This window comes from Nansenia antarctica (genome assembly GCF_963989245.1).
Source record: "Nansenia antarctica genome assembly, chromosome: 4".
Classification (NCBI taxonomy): domain Eukaryota; kingdom Metazoa; phylum Chordata; class Actinopteri; order Argentiniformes; family Microstomatidae; genus Nansenia; species Nansenia antarctica.
This window is the reverse complement of record NC_137689.1, coordinates 10123699-10138491: the sequence shown is the minus strand read 5'-3', so window position 1 is coordinate 10138491 and position 14793 is coordinate 10123699. Positions and strand designations below refer to the sequence as shown.

Here is a 14793-nt window from a genome sequence, read left to right as displayed (position 1 = left end):
CCATGAAAATCTAACTTGTTGGTTATGCTTTTTGGAAGCACATTTTGCGGTCTGCTCTTGGGCTGAATTTACAATTTGCTAGGACGGCCTGACCTGAGCGTCTTGACAGTTTCCCATGCCAATAAACCCCTTTAAAATTGAATTGAGAGAGAGACAGAGACACAGACAGACACAGACAGACAGGTCTAAAAAGAGAGAGCAGGGTAACTACTGTCCTTGCTGGATTTAGAGAGAAAGAGAGAGACAGGGCGCATGAGGTCTCACCATGGAGGGGATGTGACTAATGATGTCCCACCTCTGTGGGAGTGCCAGGCCTCCCGAGGGGGCGGGGCATAGCCTTGGGGACTGGGGCAGAACACCGCCGCGTGGCTGTCAATCACCGGCAGGGGCAGGCCAGGTCAAGACCCACTACTAAGTTCTACACATACTGTATTCCTTGCCTGGGGTCATTCTCTTGCTGAACTCCAAATGCCCCCCGAATACTACCCCACTTCTGAGGATCTGAACAGATTGGATAGGTAGAAGCCTGGGGAGGCTGGGAAGGGTAGAAAACGGAGGACAGGCTCATTGTTTGATTGTAAGTCGCTTTGGAATAAGGCGTCTGCTAAATGCCATACATTTAAAATGTAATTGTAATACATGGAATGGAATGAGGAATCGAACAAACAGGCCTATACCGCCAGCTCTAAAACAACCACAGTTTCGTTGTCTGGGGAAAAAAGATAGGCTAACTAGGCTAGTTAGTATTCACAACCTGACTGTGTGAATGCAGTAAGCAAAAAGAAAATGAATAACTAAAATATATATACAAACCCTAATCAGTGTCCGTTTTCTTAAAAATAACAATCCCATTTCTTCCAATACTTTTCTCCTTTTTCTTTCTGTAGACGCAGGGTCTTTTCATCTTTTTCCATGCAGCGTATATTATTGACTATTTTTGTAAAAAGGTCCACGGTAGGGGGATTTCTAGTGAATGCAGTATTATTAACATGGAACTGAAACAACAACGCCTGTGTGTGTAAAGCTTCCAGACTGACATGCTTACCTGCGTCCTCCAGCCTCTGTTCTCAGATCTGGAGTGTTGATCCTCTCTGGGTCTGTCAGCTCCAGACGATGTTGTTGTGTTGGGGGAAAAACATGTTTTTCTTGTCTAAAGTATATTGAACTATTGAACAACATATTATGATGAATAACAGCCATAACAGAATGTTCTGCCAAAATAATGAGAAGAGATTCTACCAAAAGGCGGGGAGGCGGGGGGGGTTCCTGTTTACGTGGCAAATCAAATTGTGAGCTATGAACACATGCTTATGTGTGCCAAGGTCAGACCTCTCTAGGGATGAGAAATGACTATATGAAGTCTTATATTCTGAAATGTGAGTCAGATCAATCTATGCTACTCTGTTGTCATCGTGATCTCACTTAATAAAGGGCTTCAAGCTATTTAAAATAATTACTAAAATAATAACTTTATTTAACCAGGCAGGCCAATAAGATATTTGATCAATCTCCTTGTGCTTCTATAATTGACCTATCCATATATCAACTGAGAAGAATATTCACCAACAGTTGTTTGTTCAGATTTCTGTTTAAAATGGATGGTGGTAAACTGTAGACAGGCACTTATGGAAGGGACCTAGGTCCCACATTGCTAGCCCATAAATGTCTTTGTTTGTCTCGAGGCCAAACTAGAGACACCGTCAACGAGACTTGGTTGAGAAATGGTAAGAGATTGAGCGCAGTCCACACCCCTTCCTTTTAAGTCCTTCAGGCAGGAAGTACACCTGACAGTAAGGGACGCATGAACAACACTGCCCTCTGGCGTTATGGGGTGTAGGTTCAGTTATGTAGTGTCTAGTTAATGCTGTCTAGAGGGGCGGCTTTTGCTATTTAGAGGGGCGGCTGTTGCGCAGGAGGTAGAGCTGAGTGTGTATGTAACAGTGTCTAATGATCGCAAGGTCGGCAGATCGGTGGTTCGATCCCCGACTGGCCACATGTCCTCGGGCAAGACACGGAACCCCAAATTGCTCCCGATGAGCGTGCCGGCGTCTTGTGTGGTAGCTTGCCGCCATTGGTGTGTGAATGGGTGTGTGAATGGGTGAATGAGAGGCCATAGTAAAGCGCTTTGGAATAAGGCGCTACATAAGTGCAGTCCATTTACCATCTAATCTACCTGGATCTAGGGTCGTCACAACTCCATTCGTCAATGAATGTATCACTTCCATCTATCCAGGTTTGTCTCAGGTCTGGTTCGTCTCGAAACGGGTGCATCTTCCCTATCTCTCTCCTATAGGTCAATCTAACCTGTGTGTTGTGATTCAGGTGTATCAGATCTCTCCTGTATGTTTGTGGTTCAGGTGTATCAGATCTAACCTGTGTGTTTGTGGTTCAGGTGTATCAGATCTAACCTGTGTGTTTGTGGTTGTGGTTGTGGTTCAGGTGTATCAGATCTATGCTCGGCAGTCCCCAGAGGAGGTCCACAGGATCCTGCGGGCGGTGGGGGCTGACTACGTGGTCCTGGAGGACAGCATCTGCTACGAGAGGAGGCACAGCCGGGGCTGCAGGCTCAGAGACCTGCTGGACCTGGCCAACGGACATGTAGGTGGTCTGTCTCTAAGGGCGTACACAGTAAACAAAGAGTCCAAAAGACGTCCTCAGGGAAGCCGGAATGTGGGTTCAGATGACGATGTTCTGGATGTCCTAGAAAGACGTCATCTGAACCCACATTCCGGCTTCCCTGAGGATGTCTTTTGGACTCTTTGTTTACTGGGTAGGTGGAGTGATGTTGTGTGTTGTCTGCCTTGCCTGTGCTCTCAACTGAATGTATGGTAATGTTCCCATTAGCTACACCTAGCCTAGCTGCTTAGAACGAGGCAATGCATTGGCCATGCGTGCTAGTGTGGATATTGGAATATATAAGCCTGTATGTGTGTTGACTGTGTGATGTATATGTATTACATATTATGCGTGTGTATGTGTGCGTATGTGTGTGTGTATGTGTGTATGTGTATGTGTGTGTAAGTGTGTGTAAGTGTGTGTAAGTGCGTGTGTGAGTCTGTCTGCCTGCCTGTATCAGACTGTCTCGTCCAGGATGGTCTAAGAAAATGCGTCACTGTCCTGTTACTGTGAATCCTACGTCACACGCTGTAGGTTGCCTCAGGTCTAGTCTCTGTGATACGGAGGCTCTTGTAACCAACGTGATAAGGAGAAGAGCGTCCTTGCGTTCGAAAAGACATAACGTATCATTTCCATTTATACATTTGCATCTTTTTACTTTACTTTCGGAAAGACCTAGTGTTGTATTATTATTAATCCTTTATTTAACCAGGGTAGTCATATTGAGACAGTAGCCTCTTTTCCAAATGAGCCCTGGCCAAGAAAAGCAGCACTTAATTAAAAAAAGACACCACATACAGTATAAACGCATACAATATACAACATAAAATAACAACAAACAAGCAACAGAAACAGTGAGAAGATACAGCCTATAAAAGATAACCTAAGCACATTTGCATGTATGATTCAAAGTCTCTGTAACACACAGTTTAAAGTCGGAGAGTGGAATGAACATGCTAAGTTTCAACTTTTTCTGAAGTGCATTCCACGTATCTCTGTGTTTGTGTCAGATCATGGACGGCCCGGGGGACAACGACCCGGACCTCACCCCCGCCTCCCACCCCCGCTTCTGCGAGTCCATCAAGACGGACGCGGCGCCGTACACCGCCCTCTTCAGCCGCGTCTTCAACAACAAGACCTTCCACGTGTACAAGCTCAGGAAAGGCAAGAAGAGGGCCAAGACCGACCGGGCGGCTGTGACGGACGATAATAATAACAATAACAATAATAATAATAATAATAATAATAATAATAGTAATACTCAATAGTGTGAGACTGTCTGGGTATATCCTCCCCATAAACCACCTCACTTACTTACACCAGCCTCCCAGTCCAGTCCAGTCCAGTCCAGTCCCAACTCCCTGCCCTCCTGGCAGCTATCGCTCCGTACCCACTGGTTTATCAGCCGGACCGAACCCCCCCCCCCTCCTGCTTGGTCTCAGACCCCCTCCCTGCCCCGCCGTGGTGGGCAGCAGTGGCGAGCAGCGAGCGGGCGATCACGGCAGGCGGTGACACACAACGATGATTCGAGCTCACCGGGCTGATTGTGGCAGAGAGCAGAAGAGCACACGCGTCAACCCCTCGGCTGTGTCTCAGGAGGCAGCGGAGGGACAATCGGCTCATGTTTCCATCCCCCCACCCCCCCGATCCCCAACTCCCACCCGCCACTCACTCTCTCGTTTTTCAGGGACAGAGAGAGAGAGAGAGGGCCCTGTGATTGAATGAGAGTTGACTGGTAATTATTGCCAAAAGGCCACCTGGGTCTGGATGCCATTTCCCTGATTTCACAGCCGTCGTCGTGTGTCTCTGGTAGACTTGCTAATCAGCACTTTCTTTTTTTTGTTATACTTATGCAGAAAGTTCTGCCGCTGCTGCTCTGGAACCATGCGCTCAGTTGGGTTGAATGGAAGGGGACGTGCCACTCTCATTGTCATGAATAACAGTCGTATCACTGTGAATAGCGTTTGCTTGTTAATTTCTGTGGGTTTCATTTAGGAAGTAGGCTGATTCCTTTTGAGAGCAAAAGTAATTCCATCATGCTCGCCTAACGTTATACTAATGTAATGTTTTGGAGCGTTGACGTTGTTCATTTTCATACATATCGGTTCATAAATGTAAACACGTTAGTCATTTAAAACCACCTTATTATAATTTTAATGAGAATGAATTGAAGAAATATTAGCGCTGATGATTAATTAACTCTGTATAACCACTCAACCCTAGAGAATAGTTTTTTAAAGACTGGATGAATGGCCATGGCTACTGTATACAGTATGGCTGGTAATGGCCATACTGTTAATGGTAAATTAATTCAGACTAAACAGGGTAACGTTGAAGTATTCAATGCTGTAATAGGTAAATGTATGGATTATATAGCCATCATTGACTTGGCTTAGTGCATTAATTTTGTGTGTTATTTAAATAACTAACAACTTTAAAGTACAGCATGATTTCAGTTTGATGTTTTGATCGTGAGGAGAAACAGGCGTTAACCTATGTTTTCAAATCGAACAGGCCTTCAGAATGTTGATATTTTTCCTATACTCTTTTACAATATTTTGTTTGTTTCATTGGTGATTTAACAGTTTAAATAGTCAATACTTTAAAGTGTTATACACCAGACCATATTGCTTCGTACCTCTTACTAAAATACAATACGTAGAAATGTATGCATGTTTGTTTCAACTGGCATAAACAGAGACTGTGTCATCTAACATCAGTTCTGTTTCATTTCACCAATGGAAAGTGTCACACAGTACCACAACATTGTGTCTATGTTGGAATGTCATGTTAATTGCAAACTGGTGTGTCGTTTGATGTAAGAATTGACATGTTGAAAATAATATGCATAAAAGCGTGTGTTTGTCGGTTGCAGTGCTTCTTCAAAGTCTGTAAATGAACTAGCATGTTGGCAGTACTATTTGATTGGTGAAGGAAGCACGGTTCCCCCTTCTAACTATCTGTTTCTTTCATCTTAAAAAAACAACCTCCTGTTTAACTGCTGTCTCAGATATTGTAATGTTTCCCTATTTTTAGTTTAAGACTGCTCTGTTTACTCAGTAAATGTTTTGGTCAGACTCCTATTTGATCTGCCTGTGGATATTCGTTGATATTTTTTCTGTTTGATCTTGGATCATCATTCATTATGTGTGTGTTACTCAGACACATACTGTGTTTTCTCCTGCTTTGTATTAAAATATTGTTTTTGCATTTGGTATTATGCTATCATCTTTTGTCAATATTTGTTTTATGGTTTTTTCCCCCAGCAAATTAGTTGTAAGACAGGATATAATAATACAACAGTACACGTTTAAGCCAAACCAAGATCAAAGTGAACTCTCTAGGACAGGGGTCGGCAATAGGCGGCCCGTGGGCCATTGCTGGCCCGTCACCAATAATATTTGGCCCAGCAGATTATTTTGAGAATCCACTTTTTTTTTTTTTTTTTTTTTTTTTTTATAATAATATCGGACCGACAGTCCCACATATAGCGCCTATAATGTCCGAATATAGAATCGAACTCCACCTGAATAATGCTTATTGTACTTTTATCCATGTTGAGAGTGAATGACACAGGGACAGACAATCAGGCAGCAAGGTGCACCGAAGCGCACTGACGCTGAACCCCTCAGAGTGAATCATAAGCAGGTGGACAACGCGTCACGGTGCTGAAATAGCCGACATACCGTGTGTGGTTTGAACAAAATAACACGAGCTCAGTAAGCCATTCAAACGTAATGTTTACGTATATGTGACTGCAACACACATATGAACAGTAACAACGCAAATTCTGTTTAATTTTCTGAAAAACATTGAAAACAAAATCGGCGCAAACAAAAAGCATCTCCCATCGGTCAGTATTTGCTTGATATCTGGTGATATTGACGTCACTTTAATCCACAGGCAGTTCTCAAGGTTTTTATGCATCCATCGATTCCTCTCGTGCGTCTTTATCGCATTCATTGACGAAAAGGACGACTCGCGTATAGAAAGGGAACATTGTGAGCACGGAAAATGTCTCTCACAACGGCTTTGCATTGATGAAACCAGGTAGGATGAACGTATAGTTCGCTGTCCATTCCTCTTTAAATGCCCTGTTTCCACCGTCAACTTTCCTCTTTAGACCTTTGGAGAGTGACATTATGTTTCTCTTGCTAGCAGGTTAAATGTTTGGCTAACTTCACCCGGCACGCAAACAACCAATCCAATAATAATAATGTGACCTTGTCTGGGAGGAGGGGGGAATAATTATCAGAATGAAACTATGTTACATAATTATTAGAATAAGTTAGGCTACGCTACATCGTCAGTCCACACATTTATTATTCAAAAATATGGAAAAGTGTGAAACTACGTTTCAACGTTGTTGAGAATCACAACACAAACACGCTAATCAAGCCAAAATACTGCAACATAATGGATTGGACAGCTACCTAGTTAACTAGAACACTACTTTACATTGTTAGCAGGTTCACAAAACAAGCTGTGTTAGTTGACTAGCGATGTGTACAGTCGAAAGAAAAGTCAAAGCATTAGAACGTGTCACATTTTTAAACAATCAATTACTTAAATTAGCCTTTGATTATGTTCGGGCCCGCCATCTAGTGGCTCAAAAAAAAATTGGCCCGAGGCCAAACCTAATTGCCGACCCCTGCTCTAGGAGGCTGAATTTTCTGAATTTTCTTTAACCCCAACACAAACATACTTTTTTTTCTAGAAATCTATTTCCTGAGCTCACAATGTTAAAACATAAATAAATTATATTGCTGAAGGCTTATGTATTTAGTCAGAACATCAGTGATTAAAATTCACAAATTGTCAATTAGTACATAATGCTTGCTGTAGACCATATGCTCACCATTTGGTTTACAAACAATTGGTCCAATTAATGACTCAAATAAATGAATTTATTGAGAAAAAATATTGATGCAAATACAAAACACCAAGATAACGATTCAAAGCTCATCATGATAATGATACAAAAGATACGTTCACTTTTTTAAAGAAGCATTACATGAGCCGTAGTTTATCCATTGACACATTAAAAAAGCTATGATTGAATTCATTTTTTTCTATATACAAATGAGGTAAAAACATAACATTTCCACAATATGTCTGTACCCATTATACAACGTTGAATCCATTTATGGTACAAATGAAAGTAGTAGTACAGTATCTCTTAAGCCAGAATGAAATTCCATAAATGCCAAACTACTTGGTAAATCCTCACAATTGAATCCTGATTATTTTTCAGTTCTCTGTAACTCCTAACCTCCGCGAGCTTTTGATTTCTATAAAAAAACAACAACAAACATTGCATCGTGGCAGTGTTCCAGTCTCCTTCACCTCCCCGATCTTATTTTAAACCCGCTCTGCTGCCTTCAGAGAATTGGCACGTTTTGAATCCATAATCAGAATGTCGACTTCCTCTATCGAGTTTTTGAAACTCTCATGATCCTTTGGTTCACAGCATGACAGCAAGCTATCAGCTTGCATTAGGATTAGAGCTCTGATGTGTTTTAACACACTCCTACCCTTTTTCAGTTGTGCCTTACGCTCGACATGCATCTCTGCACCGGTAAAGAAAAAAGAAAGAAACAAAATAAAAAATAATGAGAAGGGGGGGTACTAATCATACTTTGAAATGCATGAAATACACGGTTGGCATTTGGAGCATCACAGAGGGAGGTATCATGACTTTCTATTTATTCCATTTACTGTGCAACAAACCATTTCCAAAAAACCTTTCCCCTCTTCCCTTCCTCAGCTCCCCGCGGTGTGTCACGGCTCCTCACACAAGCACATTTAACACTGAGGTGCTTAGAGTGAAACCCCCGCAGATACGCTCCCCCTTGTAGGGCGAATTTCACCTCCACTCTCCTCTCATCGCTCTCCCAGCGGAGGTGAGTAAACACAGACACTGTGAACGCAGACTTTTTTGTCACACTAATTGATCTCATCTTAATAATACAGATAGGTGAATCCCTGTGACTGTGATGTCCCCTGTGAATACGTCTGCAGCTGTTTAATTTCTTTACTATTCCTCACACTGCTGTGCCTCAACCCCCCTCCCCCCCCCGGGATATGTGATCCATGTGATACACTTAACTATGGCTGCCCACCTGCCTCCACAGCATTGAGAGTCAAAGTCAAGAGGATGGCTATTGTCGATCTGTCTCTCCGTCTCTGTTTGTCCTCTATGAGGTCTCCATCTCGCTCTACACGGTATTCACCTTGGACAGCCATCCGAGATAGTTGGTATTCCATGTAGCACAGTCCTCAGAGAGTACACGGTTTTCAAGCTATTCAGAATGGTTTGTATTCCTGAGGTGGAGCGTTGGCGCAGAGCAACAGAGCGAGCATTTTCCCTCTTTCAATCTTTCTTTTCATACACCCGCAGTAAGATTGTTCTTGCTCTCCCTTGGGGTGAATTGAAATTAATGAAGAGTGGATTGAACAGGAATCAAATCAAGTAGGAATAAGTGTACGTAGAAGTCATGAGTTACCATGGTTAACTGTTGACTGAACTGAACACACCCCAGAAAGTGGTTTTAGAAACAGAGGCCCTTTTTCCCAGGGAAAAAAAAAGTCTCCCTTCCTGGATGAAACGTTGAAGCACTTTAAAAACACTGGTGTAATATAGACATAGATAAACATAAATATGGCATATCAAGGTCCGAGAGGTGCCAGGCAACCCTTCAAACTGACAAACACGATAACATTTCCATCTGACTCATTGTCAACCGCAAGCCACTACAATAGGGGCACCGTGTGTGAAGCTGGGTGCCGGTAACTGCCACATTTATCTGTCCCTGGCATTGATTGACAGGTCCCATTATCCCGTGAACACAGTCCCAGCCATGCTTGGGGTCCTGTTAACGTCAGTCATTCTTGCCTCGGGCAGAAACAACCCACCTGTGGAGAGTAGCTGAATCCCACAGAAGTGGGGGAAAGACAGACCTGGCTCTCCATCCGTCCCTCGCTCCTTTTAGTCTCCTCTTTAACTCTCAATTTGCTTCCTGTAGTTTCCTGCTATTTTGATTGGTCGGCCTCTGTCGTCAGCGAGTCGGTCGATCGATCAATCCGTCGGTCTCGGGAAATTCAGAGGTCGCTGGCCTCGGCCTTCTCGTAGAGGGCCTTCAGCTTCTCGAAGCGCGGCCCCCACTCGCTGAGGCAGTCCTGACCCCGGTCCCTGTCCTCCTCCAAGCCCGCCGAGCTGAAGGAGCTGAGGGAGCCGGCCGGCGAGCCGCCCCCCTCCGTGGAGAACACCTGCAGGGAGTCGAAGGGCGCCGTCTCCGAGTGCTGGTCGGCGTCGCGGATGATTTCGCACAGGTAGCGGGCCAGGTCCTGGCTGGAGAAGGACAGGCTCTTGCGGGCCAGCAGGAGGGGTCGGCTCGGGTCCTGGCCGGGGGGCCAGGTCGGGGGGACGTCCCGGCGTAAGCTGGTAGCGGTGGTGGTGGTGGTGTTGTTGGTGGTGGCGGTGCTGGAGGAGGAGGGGGCCGTGCTGCTGGAGCCCGCCCTGCCCAGGGTGAGGGTGTCCTGGGGCTGCGGGTGCTGGTGCTGGGCGTGGGGGTTGTGGTGGTGGTGGTGGTGGTGGTGGTGGTGGAGGGCTCTGGACCGGCTGTACTGGACCGACTGGGCCGGGCTGGGCTGGAGGGACTTCTGCAGCTCCGCCATGTCATAGGCGTTCTGTATACACACGCGCGCACACGCACACACACACACACACACACACACACACACACACACACACAAGAGTGGGTTGAACATAGGGAACAGAAGAGAAGAACAAACAGACAAACGGAGATGGAGATGGAGAATGAGGAGAACAAAGAGCACCATCATCCATTGTTCCCCTCTCCGCTCCGCCTGTTCACGTTCTGTCTTCATTTCGCTCCCCCTAGTGACCCAAACTCAGACGGATTCCTGGGTAGCGGAGATGTGACAGCCTGTTTTACCTGAAGACACCTGATTAATCTGAGGTGGGTTGAGTAGGGGAGCGTTCCCGCCGCGAGACAGAGGAGCACACAATCGCGTAAAACAAGAGGCTCCGGCTGAACAGAACATCCATTTTGATATACTGTATATTATATAACACATAATCACTCCTAAACATTAATCGCATTCAGCCCGAGACCGATTTTTCCCTCCCGGTTACCACGGTAGCGCCGGAACGTACTCAGGAGACGGCGGAAGGCTGGGGGGGCCCCGGGGGGGGGGGGGGGGGGGGCGAGGGGAGTAGGATAGAGAGAAGAGGTGCGGAGGAGTGACACAGCGACACGGGCGTGGGCGCGCTCGATAACTGATTAGCCCGACCAGGGCGAAGACCTGCGGTGGTGGAGGTGGCGGAGGCCGCGCGGCACCCGCCGTCTAAAGACCCATCAGGAGGTCTCCTCAAGGATCCGCAGTGCCGCCACCGCCGCCGCCGTCGTTAATCACATTACGTGCCATTGTATAAGACAATCATGAATATGGGAATATGAGCTATGAAGCACTCCGCTAGGTACTAGTAGTCACGCGGTTGTTCTCTGTTAAGAGTCGCTGTAGGAGGGTGAACCCTAAGTAGCTCCTCTTCTTTCCCCCCCCCCACACTGGTAGGTGTTGGAGGAGGAGATGAGTGTGTGGTGGCGTTAGGCTTAATATGGTACTGTGTGTGAGTCTGTGTAAAAGTCTTATATACCTGATCTTCCTCTCCTCCTCCTTCCTCGTCGTAGTTGAGCACGTTCTCTCGGATGTCCTCCCAGCCGTCGTGGTGCGCCGACACGTGGTACACGCCCTCCTTCAGGCCTTTGTAGCTCCTCCAGCGGGTGTAGAGGAAGATGCCCAACAACAGCACTGGGGGGGGGGGGGGGGGGGGGTTAGGGGGGAGACACACAAACACACAAAGAAGAAGAAAAAAGTCCCTGGGTCAGTTGGGAGCTTTACAAACTACAGAGGTAACCATAGAACCCTTGATACTTGCTTCCTTGGATTTTCTTCCTTTCATATTTTTCCTTTCTAGCAGAAAAACAACTATGTTGGATGAGGAACCGGGCCAGCACAGTACAGCTCAGCTCAGCTCAGCTTAGCTTGGGCAGGCTCTGTAGTGTAATTAGGGTATTACATTGGACCTCTCTGTTTCAATGTCCCTGAACTTTTGTAGTTGCACATCCACACGAGCGTACCGTCTACTACCCCCCCAGCGCTGTGTCCCCTGAGACACCTGCTTCCCCCTATACTGTGTCTCCTATGACTTCTACTTCCCCCCCTTGTACTGTTTCTCCAGTGTCTATAAAAAAAAAGACAAAAATAATAATCACGACGACTGAATGGCCCCTGGCCTGAGCTAGATTACTCTTCTTCTTCTTGCTATGACTGGTAAATTGATGATTTACTTGCTTAGTCATATGTATCGATTGAAAGGCGCTTTGGAATAAGGCGTCTGCTAAATGCCAAACATTTACCACAATACAACGCATGTCCAATGTCTGCTGTATGCTGGTGTCAGGAGAGGCAGAAATCAGAGGACGGGCTCATTGTAATGCATGGAATGGAAGGAGGAATGGTATCAAACTCTGTCATACCTCCACCAGCCTCCACTCTCTAGTGTGGCTATTGCAGTATCTCCCTCAGATGACCAGCCTTTAGTGTTTCCCCTGCATCAATGTGACATTGCATTATCAGCATGTTGTCCATGCTGGGAGCCTTGGGCCTTGGCTGACTGGAGCGACGTCTACTCGATAAGAGCTGTGTGTGAGTGGCAGCCAACGCTCCATGAATCAATCCGCACCGAGACTGCACTGACCTTTAATGTGTATTATCTGCTCATATAGTCCTCTACTATCAATCTCTGCACACTGTACAGTGCTACGTCCTTCCGCCCTCCCTCTCTATTTTCATCACACCATCCTCCCGCCCGCCCACCCGCCCACCGTCCTCCTCTCTCTCTCTGGAAAAGTGTGTCCTCGCCTGTCCTATCTATGATAAAATGTTACTTAGTGAGGGGACCATGGTGACAGACATGACTCAGGCAGTAGAAATTAGAAATCAACCCCCCCCCCCCCAGCCTGAAACACGTCAGACAACATTCAATCAATCAAACAATCAATCTAACTTTATCTATATATCACAAAGTCATGCATCGAATGCAACTCCATGTGCTGAACATAAAAACAATATAAAATAAAATACAATACAACTAAACAAGAAATAGCAGTGAAAGTGCAAGTTGAGATAAACACTAGATAAAAGCCAGGCTAAAAAAGGTATGTTTTAAGCTTTCTTGTAGACCAATAAAATTAATTCTACCACTAACAGGTAGCCAGTGCAGTGATTTTAAAACAGGTTTAATGTGTGCTCTCCTTCTGATCCTGGTTAAAACATGAGCAGCTGAATTTTGGACAAGCTGGAGTTGATCAATGGCTTTTTTTAGGTAGACCACAGAGGAGACCATTACAGTAGTCCAGCCTGCTAGTGATAAACGCGTGCACTAGTATCTCAGTATTGGCCTGGGAGAGAAACGGGCGCACTCTGGCAATATTTTTTTAAGTGATAGCCGATTTGATTGCATTCCTGATGTGGGCATCGAAAGCGAAATTGGAATCAATGATGACACCCAGGTTTTTGGCCTGGTGCTTAGGACTGAGTGCCAGTGACTTCAATTTAGAAGTCAGCTTCTCTCTCAGAGCCTCTGCTCCAATGACAAATACCTCTGTTTTGCCCTGGTTGAGCTGAAGGAAGTTCTGAGCCATCCAAGCATTAATGTCTATATAATACAGTCTTGGAGGGCATCAATAGGGCTCGTGTCATCAGGAGACACAGCGATATAGAGCGTGTCATCAGCGTAGCTGTGAAAACGTATGCCATGTCGCCTGATTATCTTGCCAAGGGGCAGCATATATAAACAGAAGAGGACTGGACCTAGGATAGAGCCTTGTGGTACTCCACAGTTGACGCTATAGTTCTTAGATGAGTATTCATCGAGGGCAACAGAAAAATCTCTTTAAACCAATTTGGTGCAGTGCCAGAGAGGCCAACATACTTATGCAGTCTGTCTATGAGGATATTATGGTCGACTGGATCGAAAGCTGCACTCAGGTCAAGGAGAACAAGGACAGAGAGTGTTTTGTTGTCCAAGTTAATTCTAAGGTCGTTTGCAGAGTTTGAGGTCAGAAAATCATTCGGCTGTTCAAAAGCTAGCTTCTCCAACATTTTACTGAGAGAGAGATTAGAAAGTGGTCTAAAATTGCTGAGGTCAAGGTTTTTTTCAGGAGGGGTTTCACCATAGACGTTTTTTAGTGAGGTTGGAAAAAACACATGTTTGTAAAGAGTGGTTAATCATAACATGGATCTCATCTGATAGACTAGTTTTAAAAAAGGTGGTGGGGATAGCATCAAGAGGAGGTCTTGAGCTGTGTTACTACTTTCCTAAGCATTTCAGAATCAACCAGGGCAAATGTCTCTATATGGTTATCTCACATAGTGAGGTATTCTGAGGTATCACTCCTTAGGCTGATCAATACCAGACCGGATGTTGATTATCTTATCTCTAAAGTATGCTGCAAACTCTTCACATCTGGAAGTGGAAAACAGATTACTGGAGTCTAAGGATTGCTCTGAATATCATTGATCAGTTTGGAGAAATTACCTTGTCTAGGATTTCTTATCGTCCTATTGTACACAATAAGATGCTCAGGAAAATGTCATGGCGGACATGAAGTTTAGACTTTCTCCATTGTCGTTCAGCTACACGACGAATTCTCTCTAATTTAGTAATTTCATCATCTTTCCAAAATCAATATCAATTTACGAACGCAATGTTCATCCCCTCTGGTGCGAACGTCGGTGCAAGGACGCGTTGACGTCGATAAGAGTTATGTGAGAGAAAAACACGTTTTTGGACATGTGAAAGCGACGAGTCTGCTCATTCTGTCAACTATTGTTACTGTTGCTATTACTTGTTACTTCTGACTCAAACTTCCAGAGTGAGGTCTCTGCTCATCTCATGGATTGAGAGTATGCTGTGTTCCTCAGCAAACGTTTCTTTTTTGTTGTTGTTTCTGACGTTGCAGCAGGCCAGCTCATAGACAGGGATGTACAGTGTGCTGTTTAAATGCTCCCGTCGTACGAGATGTGTGTCTGTTCTTCCCAGTTCATCTGTGGCTCTGCTTACCCGGTAGACTCAGTCAGTACCGACTG

General features: G+C 45.2%; 2 protein-coding genes across 2 annotated transcripts in view; one reads left to right on the top strand and one right to left on the bottom strand.

Annotated features, from left to right (window-relative positions):
- The window catches only part of dpy19l3 (dpy-19 like C-mannosyltransferase 3), a gene marked incomplete at its 3' end in the record, with an annotated part of 26825 nt that extends 22941 nt beyond the window's left edge, over positions 1–3884 (top strand). Inside the window, exons 18-19 of the mRNA XM_080528119.1 lie at positions 2440–2598; positions 3627–3884. Coding sequence (XP_080384245.1) covers positions 2440–2598; positions 3627–3884 — 417 coding nt within the window. The remainder of the gene's footprint in view (positions 1–2439; positions 2599–3626) is intronic.
- Positions 3885–9717: 5833 nt separating this feature from the next.
- LOC308156916 (neural-cadherin) overlaps positions 9718–14793 on the bottom strand; it is a gene marked incomplete at both ends in the record, with an annotated part of 211415 nt that continues 206339 nt past the window's right edge. Inside the window, 2 exons of the mRNA XM_080530369.1 lie at positions 9718–10305; positions 11297–11451. Coding sequence (XP_080386495.1) covers positions 9718–10305; positions 11297–11451 — 743 coding nt within the window. The remainder of the gene's footprint in view (positions 10306–11296; positions 11452–14793) is intronic.